The sequence below is a fragment of the Dendropsophus ebraccatus genome, chromosome 4 (genome assembly GCF_027789765.1).
Source record: "Dendropsophus ebraccatus isolate aDenEbr1 chromosome 4, aDenEbr1.pat, whole genome shotgun sequence".
Lineage (NCBI taxonomy): Eukaryota > Metazoa > Chordata > Amphibia > Anura > Hylidae > Dendropsophus > Dendropsophus ebraccatus.
Genome location: NC_091457.1, coordinates 145,952,471 through 145,968,894, shown reverse-complemented (window position 1 = coordinate 145,968,894; position 16,424 = coordinate 145,952,471). Strand labels below are relative to the sequence as shown.

The following is a 16,424-nucleotide window of genomic DNA, read 5'->3' as shown; positions in this document are numbered from 1 at the left end:
ACTTCTCCTTCTTGCTGGAACCATTTTTATTTTCGGATAAATTAAGGATAAAACATTTTTTTTAGAATGATTAGAAAATTTTGGAAAACCCCTACATACTATACCTATATTTTACATTCAGTAACTATTCTAGCATAATGTGAATGAATTGTATATTCAGCTTTTTCAGTTCTCCACCATTTTCTAGATTTCTGCTGCATGTCAATGATTCTGAGTATTCTTCTTCTGCAGAGATTAGAGCTGGAAGCCTCAGTCTCTATGTCCTGATGGTTGGGGGGGCCGCACAGGATGGCTGCAGTTTGTTACCATGTAGTGTCTGAGTCTCTTCTGTACATGTTATCTCTGTAGTGTAAGGCGCTGCAGTATATGTTGCCGCTATATAAGTAAATATTACTATTATTATTCAAATCTACAGCTAATTTTTCTGCTGTGTAATCTCAAAGTCCACAGTGTGAGGTTTGGAGGAAATGATCACTAGTGTTCCCTGGCATGGACCCAACCTTACAGGGTGTTGACCCAGATTATCAGTATGTGTCTTGGAGTGTGGCAAGAAACTGAAGTCCCCAGAGGAAATCCACTCAGACACGGAGGACTCAGGGTGGACATTAGAGATGAGCGCAGCTCCAGCATGCTGACGTCTGTCCGTGCCTGAGTGTGCGGCATTTGATTACCGGTGGCTGGATACAGCTCGAGGGAGTCCTGAAAAACAAGGATTCGGCTACAGGCTCATTTCAGGCAATTATTTTTCCATCGGCCCACATGAGAAGTGGTTTTTGAGGGCTACTCACACCCGGGAAAGTATCTCAGAGTGGTCGGCTAGCATACCCCTTGCCTCCCCCCCCCCCCTAAGTAGCTGTGACGCGGGCCGGTCACAGGTAGTTAGCGGTCAGATGTGGACCCTGGAACTTAGGGCCCTATTCCACGGGACGATTATTGTTCGCATAATCGTTAACAATAAACGATCCAAACGCCCGCTATTGCGAAAGACCTGAAATCGTTCACCTATTTACATGGAATGATCGTTCTTGCGGTCGTCTTGTCGCCGCTATTGCGTTTGTCACTACTGCGAACATCCGAACGATGTCTTATTCAATGTGAACGATTTGCGAAGGAGCAACGATAAAAATAGGTCCAGGTCTTATTAAACGATCAACGATTTGTCGTTCGGTCGTTAATCATTAACTGCTATTCAACCGAACAATTATTGTTTGGATTCGAACGACTCAACGATAATCTGAACGATAATCGTCCCGTGGAATAGGGCCCTTACAGTGCCCAGGTCTGGTGTACAGGGACCTTAAAGCGTTTTTTCATTGATACCACTAACGAACAGTATAAGCGCCCGTATAATATATGTGTGCATTTACACTGTAGGTATTATGTTTGCACCATTTATTTGTTATGCCAATTAGATGTATCGTGTGGTTTAAGTGGCAAAATGTTGCACTACACTGACCTAACTAACCTATTTACACGAACCTAACTACACTACCTGTGATTTATATGTCTGCACGGCGCATATTTGCATAAGTTTTAACAAGCGTGCGACTTTACACAAATTCCATGTAAAAACCCTGCTGTAAAAAGTTGTGCAAATAAATTCAAAAGATCGCACAAACACTCACACATAATACATTTCACCACCGGGACGCAAAGACAGAAGTGGATCCAGCCGGAAGGAGAAGTAGAAATCCTTTTTATTATATTTTCTATTCCTTTTGATTCAACTCTTGGCTTCAGCTCGAAGAACTGCATCAATAATCGCAGCATATTCCAAAAAAAAAACAAAAAAAAACGCCACCCCAAAAAAAGTATTTTCAAGCCCCAAAGCCGTCTCTCCTAAACAGTGAGTTAAAGCACCACTTAATACTAGAGCGGAGGGCTGGAGTGACATTAGGCAATGCCCTCCCTCTATCTCCACCCAACAAAACACACAGGAAGACAACCAGCAAAACTGCTTTCTCCACTTCCCATTCACTCCACCATGAGCAGCAGGGAAGGGGGGATGTAGCTGATTGTCAGGCACACAACCACGCCAGCTTTTCTAGGATATAGGTCAGATATATAAGAGGAGAAATATACAGTATATATATATATATATATACACATCCTATACACAGTGCAGCCATGTTTGGGATGATAAAGAACTCACTTTTCGGAGGAGTAGAAGTTAATAATGGGACAGTGATACAGAAACAAGAGAAGGTAAGACGCTACGTTGTGGAAGAACCTTATTGTGTGGGGTTATTATTTGGCATAATATATAGATGGTAGAGTCTGCTGTATGATGGTGTGTATGTGTGTGGGTATAGTATAATGCTAGTTTATAATCAGGACATAGCTGCATCAGCCATTGGATCCCATAGTAACATACAGAAGCAACACCTATGTTATACTGAAGTCATATATATATATATATATATATATATATATATATATATAATGATACGGATGCCATACTGAAGCAACAGCCATGTAATACTGAAGTCATACATATATAATACAGATGTCATACTGAAGCTACACACATGTAATAATATGGTTGTGATACCGGAGCAACAAACATGTAAAATGGATGTAACACTGAATATATAATGTTGATGTGACTCTGAAGCAAGATACATGTAATACCTATATAACACACATGCAATACTGAAGTAATGCATACATAATACTGATGGGACACTTATGTAATACGTCTATATAAGCTATAGGCTATGTTCACACACAGTAAACTAATACCAAAATATGGTAAGAAATAAAATGTGTGCACAGGTGAAAAATAAGTTTCATAAAATAATAAGCATGTGCATTATAAGGTCGTTATTCTATATTGTGTGTGCACAGCCAGCCGATTTCCCATTGTCTTCAATGACGGAAGTATTTTGGGTATTATTTTACATTGTGTGAACATGGCCTTATAATACGCATGCAGCACTTATGTAACTCTGATGCAATACGGAAGCAACACTTGTGTAATGTATATATATAATATGAATACACCTGTAATACGGATGCATTACAGAAGTCATACAAATATGATACGGATCCGACACTGAAGCAGCTGATATGCTGGCTGAATCATACCGCATACTGAATGCATCACATGTAACAGTGTAAGACTATGTTCCCACTAAGTAATAATATTGGCGGAAGGCGGCCGTCGCTTTTAAAAGACGACTGCTAGTAATGATCAGGATTACTATTAACGGCCGTCTATGTTACAAGATGGCTGCTTTCCCCAATATTTTCCCGAAGTGGTAACATAGCCTGTTCCCATCCCAAAGGTTTCTGTTCTGGACATGAGAAGCACCAGAAAAAAAACTGATGGTTAAAGGGGTACTCTGGGCGGAAGACGTTTTATAACTATGACTGGGGAGGGGGTGGATATAAACAATGACGTCAACTTACCTCTATGGCTCCAGCTCTGCAGCCCACCTCCAGCTGCTGTGGTCCCCCAGTCTCCTGCCGCCTTCTGATCCAAGACGAAACTTCAAACATGATGTTTCAGGCCCTCTCACCCTGTAAGAGGCAGAGGTAGGACCCCGCTACAGCCGCTGACTTGCTGAGCAGGCCTGAGAAGTCAAGCCTGAAGACCAGTCTCAGACCAAGAAGCAGCAGTGTGGTGAGCCCCCGGATGATGATGTTGTAGCGGTGGGACGGCCGGTCACTTGCTAGATGGAAGTGTGACACCACTCCTTGCGGAGGATGGCCGAGGCACAGCCGAACCTCAAGGGTTTTGTCACATGACCCCAGTGCCTGATGGGCACACTGGTGTGATGGCACGCCTGCTTTTAGAGGGTAAGGCCAGTTTTACCCTTCACCCCTGTGATCAGTATCCTGTCGGGTTGCTGCAGGGTCCCTTGGGATTATATCACAGGTCGTCAAGAGTGGTATAGTAACCCTCCCGAATAGTGGTAGGACCCCCCCCCCCCCCCACACACACACACAGATAGGGGAAATGTCCCAAGGTTAGGGTTTGTTAACACTACGGAATTCTCGCAGATAAACTCTGCGGAATTCAGCAGTATGTCAGTGCGCGCGGAGACTCAACCAAATTAGTAATGTACTCTGCCGGGAGGTTTGAGTGTTAAGAAGAATACTTGTAAAGTAAGAAGAAGAAATAACCTGTACCTGCGGCTTGACCTTTCCTATAGCCTTCACACCACCTTCTGCCCACTAGGTTTGGCTGAACCGTACTAATGGGTGACACAGGCCCCAGACCGTTATCTGGGTTGAGCAGAATAGTTAGAGTTCCTAAGTACACCCATATTGTGAGATGGAGTTCATTGACTTTACGTAACTTTGCTCCACCCGGATCAGTTCCTAGCTCTTTGGCTTATCTGCAGAGACTGTCCTACACTGCACTGACTCCTAGTTCTCGGCGTGGGTTGAGGTTATCTGTAGGCTAGTCCTCTCCTGAAGGGCTTAGCAGTGCATCATACAGTGTCTGATGCTTTAAGAAAAAGGGTTGTCAGAGCTGTCTGTTCTGCGTCCTACCCATGTGGGGTACTGACTAAGAACTAAGTTGTAGAGGGAACCTGGCAGGGGGCCAGGGCCCAGGTAGAACCACTGAGAAGAGCTATTTGAGCTGCATCCTTTCTCCTCCAAAGCTCAGCTAAGACTCCCCCTCACCCAAGGGACTAACTTCCTAACCAGCGCGTGTGCTGTGTTGTGGTTGGGTGGAAATAGTGCAATAAGAGCACGGGATAGAGAAGAGAGAATAGGGCAAAAGTAAGAAGAAATCCTACTGGACAACAGAATCTGGTACAGAAACAATAACCCTTCCGTTTACTTCAGTCGGGCAGTTTCTAGACCTTAGTTACACACTATAGCAACATCTAGTGGTCATCTTTAATAAACACAACAGCTATAGCAAAATCACAGATAAGTACAGACTTTTAAGAGGGGTGTAAAGAATAGTAACACCCACAGTGGAATACCACAGCAGTAGACCAAGGGATCGCTAGAGATAGGGAGGTAAGTGGACGTCATTGTTTATATCCACCCCCTCCTCGGCCATAGTTTTAATAAAGTCTCCCACCCGGACTACCCTTTTAAATATAACAGAATAAGAAATTTCCCTAAAAAAACCAACAAATAAACAATGCATGAAATTTATGGTAAAGAAAACAGGAGTCTTTAGAAATGCATCTTACAAGATGATTCCAGATTTTACCCTCTACTTCATCTGGAAAGACATCCGCTAGTAAATGAGATAATTTCATTTCATTTGAGGGAAGATTCATGAAGCCAGAACACTCTGCTATTAACCCCTTTCTGACCCATCATGTGCATGTAAATCATGGTTGGATGGGAATATGGAGCAGGTTTGAGAGCTGAGCCAGTTCCATAGAGGTGAGCATCGGCCAACACTCGCCACTAATGACTGGCATTGGAGATCAGTCTCATTCCTGCCATCTGACTAATCTAGATTCTGTGATCAATAACGATTGCAGCTTCTAGTCAGTTATTTGATAGGAGCTGTGCCTGTCAGGGGTGGGGAGGGATCGGTTGTCGTGGCACCTTAAGACCTTTGTAGGCATCTGTATCTGCCATGACAGATCTGCTAGCACAGCCTGCCACAGTCAGCCTGTACTAGGAGCATGCTGATTAAACAGATAACTGCTTTACATTGATCTGCATGCATAATTAATTTATTCAAAAGCCTCCTATGGGAACTAAAAGTGTGTGTATTATAATATATAAGTCTAACTGTCATTTACTTTTTTTTTTTTTTGAGAAATCAATAGTACAAGTGATTTTAAGAAACTTCGTAATAGGTTTTATTAGGCAAAAAAGCCTCTTTCTGTACTCAAAAAGCTGTTATCCAGCCTCTCCCCCCTCTCACTTCTTATCTGCTCATTATCGGGCAAAGCCGTCTTTATTATAGAGGCGAAAAATAAAGAGGGGTTTGCTCTGTCCATAATAACCTATGGCGGGGGGAGGGGTCGAGGGGGATGAGTGAGCAGGAAGAGCAAAGAACCAGCTGTACAGTTTGCAGACTGTCTGGGCACATAAAACACTGGATTCAGAGGTCAGAAAGGTCATTAAGCTTTCTGGAAGCTTATCTGGGAGCTTGATGAGAGAAGATTGCAGGATGTAGTGTTGTACAGGGCTGCCTTTTCACCTCTCCGTGATCACTCATCGCCCTCGGCCCCTCCACCTCCATAGAGCATAATGGAATCTGAAATCCTGCTTCTTTTGAAGTGAGGGGGGAGGTAGGAAAACAGCTATTTGAGTACAGAAGGAAACACTTTTACTTAATAAAACCTATTACAGAGTTTGTTAACATTGCTTGAACTATTGATAATTGTTGATTTTTGAAAAATGACATTTAAACGACAGTTACACTTGGGTTTTGCAGCTCATGTTAATTTAATTTAGAGCTGAGTTGTAATACCACACACAACCAGGGAACAAGGATGGCGCTGTAGCTGTGCTTTTCCTAATCCTAAATAACCCCTTTAAATATTACTCCCCCCCCCCATCTGTTTGCAGAATTGTCCAACCAATTATGATCTAATGCCACTGATCCTGCACTGTAAATACTACAAACAAAAAAAAGAAAAAAATAGTGGAAGCAATTTATATAAATTAAATTTTGCAGTAATCGGACTGACCTGAAAACAAAGTTAATTGTTAAATGCCAAAAATAATTATTGCCCCATAAAATTCGACAGTTTGCCCCCCCCCCCCTTCATCCTATATATCACGTCTGAGATTTGTGTATTTCCTATGAAGTAAAAAAGCTGGTGACCATCTAAGGGTCTTTTTACACGTACAGATAAATCGCTTAAGTGCTTGTTTAGCAAACAACAGATTTTTTTGTTTTCTTTTCAAAAATAGGCATTTAGACAAAAAGATAAATCGCAACAAAAATTGCATTTTTGTGTGTATATATATATATATATATATATAGTGAATGATGAGTATTTACACTGGAGGGCTTGAAAACGATTAACAATGGTTTTAAGGTCGGCACAATAGATGCGGTCAACGACTTACGAACGATTTTTCATTTGTCATTTGTTTGTTGCCCTATTTACACTGTAAGATTATTTTTTTGCACGATAATCAACCGATGTAAAAGGTCCTTAGGGGTGGGGAGTCCATACTTTTTTGCCAGCAGTTGTCCATTACCAGTCACAGTTACCGGCATGGATGTGTTCCTCTTTATTTTACTAATTGGTGGAAATCCTGGTAGTAGACCCTCCCCCACTGTGCATACACCACAATATGTGAACACGTTGGAGGCTACTGTATGACGCAATGCAAAGAATGTACAAACCTCTCTAACCGTGTTGTATAAGGTTTTACACAAACATTAAATTCCACATAAATAACTCAGGGCGGAAGAGAAAAAGGTCATTGAAACCTGTTTTTTTTTTTTAAACATATTTTATTGAGATTTTTGTGATATGATAAATCAGTACAAATATCTGTTGTAAGACAAATTTCACCGTATCACTTTTACATATCAGAAGATCAGTATACAGCATATCTAGACAGATAGAAGAGAGCATTAATTTACATTGACATGTAGTTATAGCAAAAAGGCAAGACAATGACCAGGCCTCAGCGCCTCTATCTTGTGGGGTATGTGTTGTTGGTAGTTACCAACATGTATGATAGTATTGATACCAAGATCAGAAATCTACAGTCAGTAAAATATTGAATAACAAAATAACCAGTAGGACTAAAGAACTATAGTACCTTTTAACAAATCTAATCTAATTTGCATGTACCAAAGCATGAAGTCGATTCTGTTAGTCTAGGGAGAGTGTATCTTGGGGATGATTGTGGTCATCGCGGGGCCTACAATCATATCTGTGTTAATAGATACCATAGAAGTAATCATGGGGGTGAAACCTAAGGGCTCAGATAGTATTTATTCGGAGGAAAGTAGGAGGCAAGGGTAGTTAAGGGATTTTAAGATTACCTAGGGAACTTTTAAGGTCTGCTAAGCAGTACCATTCTGTTAACCTGAAATGCTTCATCAGTGATATTCGTCTGTCATGGGAGGGCCAATGATGGAGATACCTCTTCCATTTGTTGAAAAATGACTTAGCCCGTTTCTCCTTGTCCCTGAGGGTGTAAACTAATTCGTGGTGTAGGAGCGAATCAATGAATTCCTTCAGCTCGGTAAGTGTAGGGGTGGACGGTTGGAGCCAATGTTTAAGTATGCATTTGAGGGCTGCTAGAAGTACTAGGTGAACCCCCTTTGTAGCTATCGTTGGTATTTTGTCGCTTGGTGTGGTGGGTGACTCGGAGGGGTCCTTTGGAATATAATGAAAAACGTATGTTATGATGTCTAGTTCCAGGTCTAGGTCCCAAACAGTTTTTATGAGGGATCGCACTTCCCTCCAATATGATTGTATTTGTGGGCAGTGCCATATGCAGTGTTCCAGGTCGGCTTTCGGCAGTTTACACTTTGGGCACTTGACTAGGTGAATGAGGGTGGTGTCTCTATATGGCAAGTTGAAGGCATAGGTGGCTCTATGTATAATCTTCAAGTGCATTTCTCTCAGGGACTCGCTAGGGGTCGATTGTCTGACATGTTGGATACCTGTTTTCAACTGGAGGGAAAGATCTGACCTGGACAATTTGGAATTCCATTTCCCCAGTGCTTTAGATATCACGTGTTTCTGACAATATCCTTTGAGGAAACAATAAATGTCTGATAGGGTATCTCTCCTAGTGTGGGGGCCTATGAGAGCGTCAAAAGTGTTGGGGGTTTCCACAGCGTCGCAGTGTGCTACTAATGAGTTGAAGTAGGACGTCACCTGGGAGAATTGTAGGAATTGTGGTTTGGAGAGATTGTATTTTTCGGTAAGGGAGCTCCACGTGTAGAAAGCGTTGGTGGATGGGTCTAAAAGATCATGAAAGGAGTTAATGTGACGAGTTCTCCACTCCTTGAACAGCGGATTGGAGTGTCCCTGTGGGAAACCCGGGGCTCCCCAGAGGGGGAAGTATTTAGAGAGGCAATAAGGTAATTTGAAAAGCTTGCGGACTATCTTCCATGTAGCTATTGTGTCTGATAGTAGTAAGTTGGACTTAACTGAGCTGGGCATTTGAGGTAATTTTGTGTGTAGTAAAGCTGATAGGCGCCAGGGTGCAACCATCTGAGACTCCAAGTCATAGTTGGAATAGAAATTAGAGGAAAGAATCCAATCTCTGACATGACGGAACATAGCCGCCAGATTGTATAGCCTAATATCTGGCAATTTTGCTCCCCCGTCGGATGTAGGAAGACACAGAACATCATACGCTATACGGACCCTTTTGCCCTGCCAGATAAATTTGTTAAAAATGCTCTTAAGTTTAGTGATGTCATTATGGCGGATAAGAAGGGGGATCGTTTGCATGGGATATAGGAGTTTTGGGAAGGACATCATTTTTAGTAGTTGGATGCGGCCCAGGAGGGACAGGGGGAGGGAAGACCATCTTTTAAGTTCTAGTTCGATTCGGTGTATGAGAGGGGGGTAGTTTAGGTTGTATAAAGAGTGTGGGGATTTGCCTAGTTTTATGCCCAAATAGTTAATGGAGGAGTTAGTAATAGTGATAGAAGGGGGTAGTTTAGATTTGTCAGGAGCATGGCTGAGGGGGAGGAGTTGGCATTTGTCAACATTGACCTTGTATCCTGAGAAGGTGCCAAAGAGAGAGAACGTGTCCAATAAAGCCGATAGGTGTTCTTGCGGGGAGTTCATGAATACTAGGGTGTCATCTGCAAAGCAGGCTAGTTTGACCTCCCGGTTACCGACCTGAATACCCTTGAAGGTGTCAGAGTGGATAAGATGGTAAGCGAGGGGTTCCATAGCTAAGTTGAAGAGGAGCGGGGATAGGGGACATCCTTGGCGGGTGCCCTTTTGGAGAGGGAAGTGTTCCGAGAGGACACCAGGTAAATGAATTTTTGCCAGCGGGTTTTTGTATATATTCTTAAGGAATTTGGGGAAGTGGCCCTGAATGCCGAATTTTTCAAGGGTCATATCCAGCCAGGCCCAGCCAACGTTGTCGAAAGCTTTCTCAGCATCTACAACAAAGAGAGCAGGGGTCTGGCTGGAGTAGGACCTCCGGGAAACCGTAGCTTGTACAGCAAGGACCGTGCGGAGATTAGATACCGCCGATCGCCCTTTGACGAAGCCTGTTTGATGTAGACCGACCAGGTCGGGTAAAATATCGCCGAGGCGGTTGGCCAGTATCTTAGATAGGATCTTTAAATCCTGATTTATCAGGGATATAGGTCTGTAGGATGTGGGTGAAAGAGGGTCCTTTCCAGGTTTATGTAACACTTTTATGTGTGCCAGGTCTCCTGATGGGATGTGAGCGTCTTCTAACAGCACGTCATTAAATAACGCCGTGAGGTCAGGAGATATAGCGTCTGCTAATATCTTGAAGTACTCCCCTGAGAATCCATCAGGACCCGGGGCTTTATTGTTGTTTAGTGTTTTAATTACATTCAGCACATCTGCCGAGGATATAGGGGCATTCAACAGGGAGAGCTGTTCCTGAGAGATAGTGGGTAGGTTCAGGGAGGCTAAGAATTCCTGGCCTGCGGTTAAGTTTTGGGGTTCTTGGAAGTATAGGTTTTTATAGAATTGTTTAAACTCTTCAGCTATGGCTCTGGGTTCTTTAAGTACATTTCATTTTGTATCTTTGATAGCCCTGATGTTCTGTGGCTTCCTACGTCCCCTGGCTAAATTGGCCAGCATCCTCCCAGATTTGTTCCCAAATCTATATAGATCTGCTAAGTAATTGTCCCTGCGAAAGGATTCAAGGGCGTCTTGTGCTACCTCAAAATCTTGTTTGGCGGCAGTCCAAGTATCTTTAGAGGTCTCAGATGGGTGAGTCAGGAATGCCGTATAAGCCTTTCTAACTGCGAGGGTGGCCCTGTTATATGCCAAAGAGGCCTTCTTTTTTAGGGTAGATACATAGGAGATGATCTTTCCTCGAATGACCGCTTTGGAGGTTTCCCAGAAGAGAACTGGATTGTCTCTATGAATGGCATTGTCTGTCATGAATTCTCTCCACCAAGAGAGGAGGAGCTCTTGAAAGTGGATATCGGAAGCCAGATATGTGGGAAACCTCCAAATTTTGTCCGATCCAATTGGAATGTCATCTCTAAGAGTGAGACTGACCGGGGAGTGGTCAGATATGACCATATCATATATATGTGAGTGGTCTATCTTTGGTAGGAGAGCTGGGGAGATGAGAATATAATCTAATCTAGACCAGGCCTGTTGGGAGTGGGAGTAGTGAGAGTATTCCCTGTCTATAGGATGCGAGTGTCTCCAGCTATCAAGTAGGTGTGCCGAGTCCAGCATTGGTTGTAAAAAGGAGTCTACTGCCAAATTGGAAGAGAGGACCGTTCTAGAGCGCTTGCGATCTTCAAGGCTGTTAAGAACAGTGTTGAAGTCGCCGCTAAGTATTTTGTTAGCGTTTGTATCTTGCATTAGGAGGGATTCTAGAGTAGAGAAGAATGGACGCCTATCTGAATTTGGGCCGTATATATTGTATAGGGAGAGTCTCCCAACGGGTGTGTCTAACACTAAGGTGTGTATGCGGCCCTCACAATCGTCTTGTTGGTCGATCACTGAGTGTATTAGGCGCTTGTGCAGGAGTGTGATTACACCCCCTTTCTTATTCACGGCTGAGGAGCCATATGTCTCTCCTACCCACATTTTTGTTAGCCTGAAGAATTCGGATTGATGTAGGTGTGATTCCTGGAGGAATGCAATGTCTACATTCAAGCGTTGCAGGTGACGTAGGACTTTGGAGCGTTTGGCTGGGGATCTGAGACCCTTAACATTCCATGATACAATTTTCATAGTATACTAGATTTAGATTGGGGAGTATGAAAGACATATGACTGCAGGCCCGCGATAAAGAACCAGAGCATGGTAAATACATTCAAGAGAGGTACATGCGATAAAACAAACAGGAACAGAAACTTAACACTACATAACTTTGCGGCCATACTGAGGGTAAGGCCCGGGAAGGCATCTCGAGGTGCTGTATGGACGGTGACTTCACTTTTTTCGCGTGAAGGGAGTGGGCCTCGGGGTCCCATCTCATATAGCAGAAAGTAAATCTTATGTCGTCTGGTGCTGGTGACATCTGCATACCCGGGCGCTTGTTCACACTAACTAGCTCGATGGCACATAATAAAAGTAAAGAACATAAAAGAGAATATTGGGGAAAACCCCAAGAGGGTGAAAGCAGTGTGTCTGGAAGGACAGTGGTAGTACCATAAGGGCACTGAACAAATTATGTAACCTGTGAGGGTAGTCGTGTCCCGATTAGTCCATGGAGTCCTGGTGGGAATCTGGGCTGTCACGTCTGCGACGCTTGTGCTTCTCTAGATTGGCGGGTGATTCCGAGATTCCCATGTAGTGTGCTGCATCTTCGGGAGTACGGAATACTTCCGCAGAACCATCTGATTTAAAAATGCGTAAGGTGGCCGGGAATTGTAGTGAGAACCGCAGTTGTTTCTTCACAAGGGCTGTGCATATGAAGGAAAAGGCTTTACGTCGTTTGGCAACTTCAGCAGAAAAATCATTAAACAGAAGAATCTTGTGACCTCTTAGCATAGTGTCTGCTTGATTCTTTTTGTAGGCTTGTAGGATCATCTGTTTGTCTGCATAGTTCAGATACTTCGCGATTGCCTGTCGGGGCTTAGGTACAGTGTTTTTGCCGGTGATAGCTCGAGGTGGGCCGATTCTATGGGCACGTTCTACCAGGCATGGAGAGGAGAGACCTAAAACTGCTGGCAGCTCCTCTGCAAAGATTTGTTGCAGACAAGATGGCGGGATGTTCTCCGGGAGGCCCACAAGTCGTAAGTTGCTGCGGCGAGATCTGTTTTCCAGATCTTCGGATTTGTCTTGTAATGATTTAATCATCCTTTGTGACAGTTGTAGTTTCGTTTTGGCATAAGATAATTCAGTTTCCACTACATCTATGCGTTCTTCTAGCTCAGCGATTTGAGTCGTGTGTTTCGCCACCTCACCTTGCATTTGTGTCAGGGAGGCTGAGATAGTGGCGTCCAGGGACGCTTTCAGGTCCGGGCCAAGTATCTTGGCTACCTCTATTGCGAGGGACTTACAGGATAGTTGTAGTCCCGGAATCAGGAGGTCTCCCACGGCATCCAGGTCTGAGGAGTGTGCGGCTATCTGCTGTTGTGAGCTGTGCTCCTCACGGCTGTCCTGTGTTGGGCTGACAGGCGCCATTTTAGCTTTCCCCGGCTCTCGCTGTGGTAAAGCCGCCGGCTGGGATGATTGTGTCGCCTCACCGCCCCGCACCAGATATTTCTCCATACGGTGCCCGGTGATCCCAGGGCCGATTACCACTCAGGAGGATCGGCTAGACGGGCGATATAGGAGCGGGAGGACAGATATGTATAGCGCCCGGCACGGAGCTGCACCAGCTAGCTGTTCACATCCGCGCGCCGGAACCGGAAGTGAAACCTGTTTTAATCTATTGGTAATTTTATAGTAGACTTTTCTGTCCTCCATTGTAACGTATTGGGGCCAGGTTATTCTGTTGTATTAAGCAGTAAAAAAAAAAAAAGTACAAAAAAGTACATAAAACTAAAAGTTCAAGGGGTTTTTACAGCTTTAGCCCATTGTGTGAGACACCGGTTGTTCCGTGACCCGGCCGTGTTACGCAACGGCTGGTGTCAGAGAAGATCATCTCGACCGGTACTGTAGTACCGGCTGGATGATCTTCACTGCCACTGAATTCGGATGCAGGCGCAATAGTGTGCCCCCGCATCCAAATTCCCCGCTGCTCACAATGGAGCGTGCGGCTGGAGCTTTTCTGAATCTTTTCCTTTAAAGATATTTATCAATCTGCTCAGCTCTTCCTGCTCTATAGTGTTATTTTTATGGATTAGATAGCATTTTCATGGCGACAGGTTCCCTATTAATGGTAATAAAACAATTGCTCTGGCCAATTTAAAGGTACCTGTCATGATGGTTCGTGCACAGCCATTCTTGCCACCAGAAGTTGGGTAACTATGGATATGACTGTGCAGGGTTGGTTCTCTACCCTCGTCCTATTCTGATCCAATATGGCTCATGCATGGAACCGGCGTGGTGTGGTCGTATCTATTGCTACCCAAACTCACAGTGGGAGGAGCGACTGCGTGACGACTGGGTAACAAACCATCAAGACGGGTATCTTGAGGCTATGTTAACGCTACCGGTCATGGTCATGGAATGGCCAGTCTCTGCCAGGATCATCCCGGCTGGTAGGTTCTGATGCGGGCGCATTAGCCCGGCGCCCGCATCAGAACTTCACATAGCACACAATGAAGCAAGCGGCCGGAGCCGCTCGCTTCATTGTGTGAACAGACAGGTCTTTCTGCGGCCGCAATTCACTGAATTGCGGCTGCAGAAAAGTGACATGTCAGTTATTTGCGGGTCCGCATGGGATCCTGGCCGGAGCGTATACAATGTATATATACGCTCCACCGGGATCCCATTGAAGTAGAGGCATTGTTCCACCCTGCACAAAGTACTTTTGCATATTGTGAATATAGCCTTGTCCTTCGGGAAAGGTGGGTGTACTGGACTATACCCTTGACAAGTTGTCCATATTTAAACACCAAGGAACTCGCAGCTATTGATACAGTGACAAATAACTAATATATTACAAATTATATTAAAATTTGTTGAAACCAGTCTAGTACTTCTGTAGAGCACTTGTAGAAGATTGTTGGAACAAAAATCTCCCCTGTTCCATCTATTCCGCCCTTATATTATTTACTTTATTATACATGTTTATCCCAGGCAGATTTACTTTAGGTTACTGTAGATTTACCTACCACATCTGCTGGAAGCTTGTTCCAGGTATGTACTACTCTTTCAGTAAAGTAATCTTTTCTCATCTTTCCTCCGACTAACCTCACAGGGCCTTTTGTTCTTGTGTTTTTTATAGTTGGTAGTTCCCGTATGGTCTCCAGCTTATTGATCCTCACTAGATGTGTAATGAACATACATTTGGTTTGTTCCCAATTTCACAACTCTTTGCTAAATTCCACACGGATCATCTCATTAGTTAAAATGAAGTCCTTTTAGTTACTGAATAACAAGGTCTAAGCAGTGTTTGAAAACCTCTGACACAATGCAGGGAACACATAAATGTAAACTACAGTGCTACAGACTAGTTCTATATAGTATCACCCAAAAATATACAGCGCCGATCATATCAGGCAAGTCTGGCTTGTCTGTAGTCCTGAATCCCATCACTTCTTAGTACATCACCATCTATGTTCCTAGGCTGATGAAACACCACATAATTCCCTTTCATAAAATGAACACCGATATAATGAGCTCCTATTATGGAGGTCAACAGCTAGCAGACGGTCGCTATCGTTGGTCATGTTTTAAGACAACGATCAGCCGACATTGTGCATGTTGACTTATTGTTGCCTTTTAACATCGCCTGTTACACCAAAGATTATCGGCCGGTAATCGGCCAAGTACGGCTGATAATTGTTTGGTGTTATAGTACCCTTTGAGAATGATCCAGAGTTCAGTGATCAGAATTGTGGATAAGTTCACCACAGAGTAAGGCTATGTGCACACTTTGTAAGAGACTGTCCATTCTGTGACCGGGTTGCCGAACGGCCGGTCTCTGAAAACATCACTGCAGTACCGGACGGATGATCTATTCAGCTGCAGGGTTCTGATGCGGGTGCATCAATGCGCGCCCGCATCAGAACTCTCTACAGCACACTATGGAGCGAGCAGCCTGAGACGCTCGCTCCATAGTGTGCACTGACAGGGTTTTCTGCGGCTGCTATGCAATGAATAGCAGCCGCAGACAACTGATATGTCAGTTGTTTGCGGCGCCGCTAGGGATCCCGACCTGAGCGTATATATTGTGTATACGCTCCGTCCGGGATTCCATAGGCAGCAATGGCACGTACGTTTTTGTATAAATCACGGCCGTGGTTTTACAGAAATATACGTTGTGTGAACATAGCCTAGAAAGTCATGTACACAATGTCCACAGGATAGGGGAAAAGTAAAAGATCATGGGGGGTCCAATCTCTGTACCCCCCGGTGATCTTAGTCGGGCCCCAACTTCTGCTTTATGAATGGAGCTGTGGGTACGGCACGTGATCTGTGGCTCTATTCATTCCTATGGAGGTGCTGGAGAGAGCTGAGTACAGCGCCCTTCCGGCTTACTCGGCTCTCTCCGGCACCTCCATAGAAATGAATAGAGCCATTGGTCACATGCTGTACCTGCACGTCTCTATTCATAATCAAAAGCCCCCCCCAAGACCCTGTGGATAGGGGAAAAGTTGATTTTGCCCAGACAACCTCTTTAACCTTTAGTGTCCTTCAGTATATGCTTGCTGTCAATGAAGTAAGCACAGTAGAAAACACAGAAAAATGCTGTACATACACCTTTCATCC

General features: G+C 44.1%; 1 protein-coding gene across 2 annotated transcripts in view; it reads left to right on the top strand.

Annotated features, from left to right (window-relative positions):
• The window catches only part of HEBP1 (heme binding protein 1), a 45,115-nt gene that overhangs the window by 17,943 nt on the left and 10,748 nt on the right, over positions 1 to 16,424 (top strand). Inside the window, exon 1 of one of the 2 annotated variants that reach the window (XM_069967350.1) lies at positions 1,948 to 2,205. The exons of the other annotated variant lie outside the window; for it this stretch is intronic. Coding sequence (XP_069823451.1) covers positions 2,128 to 2,205 — 78 coding nt within the window. The 5' untranslated portion in view covers positions 1,948 to 2,127. Of the gene's footprint in view, positions 1 to 1,947; positions 2,206 to 16,424 lie in introns of those variants that run through there. 2 annotated transcript variants of the gene reach the window in all.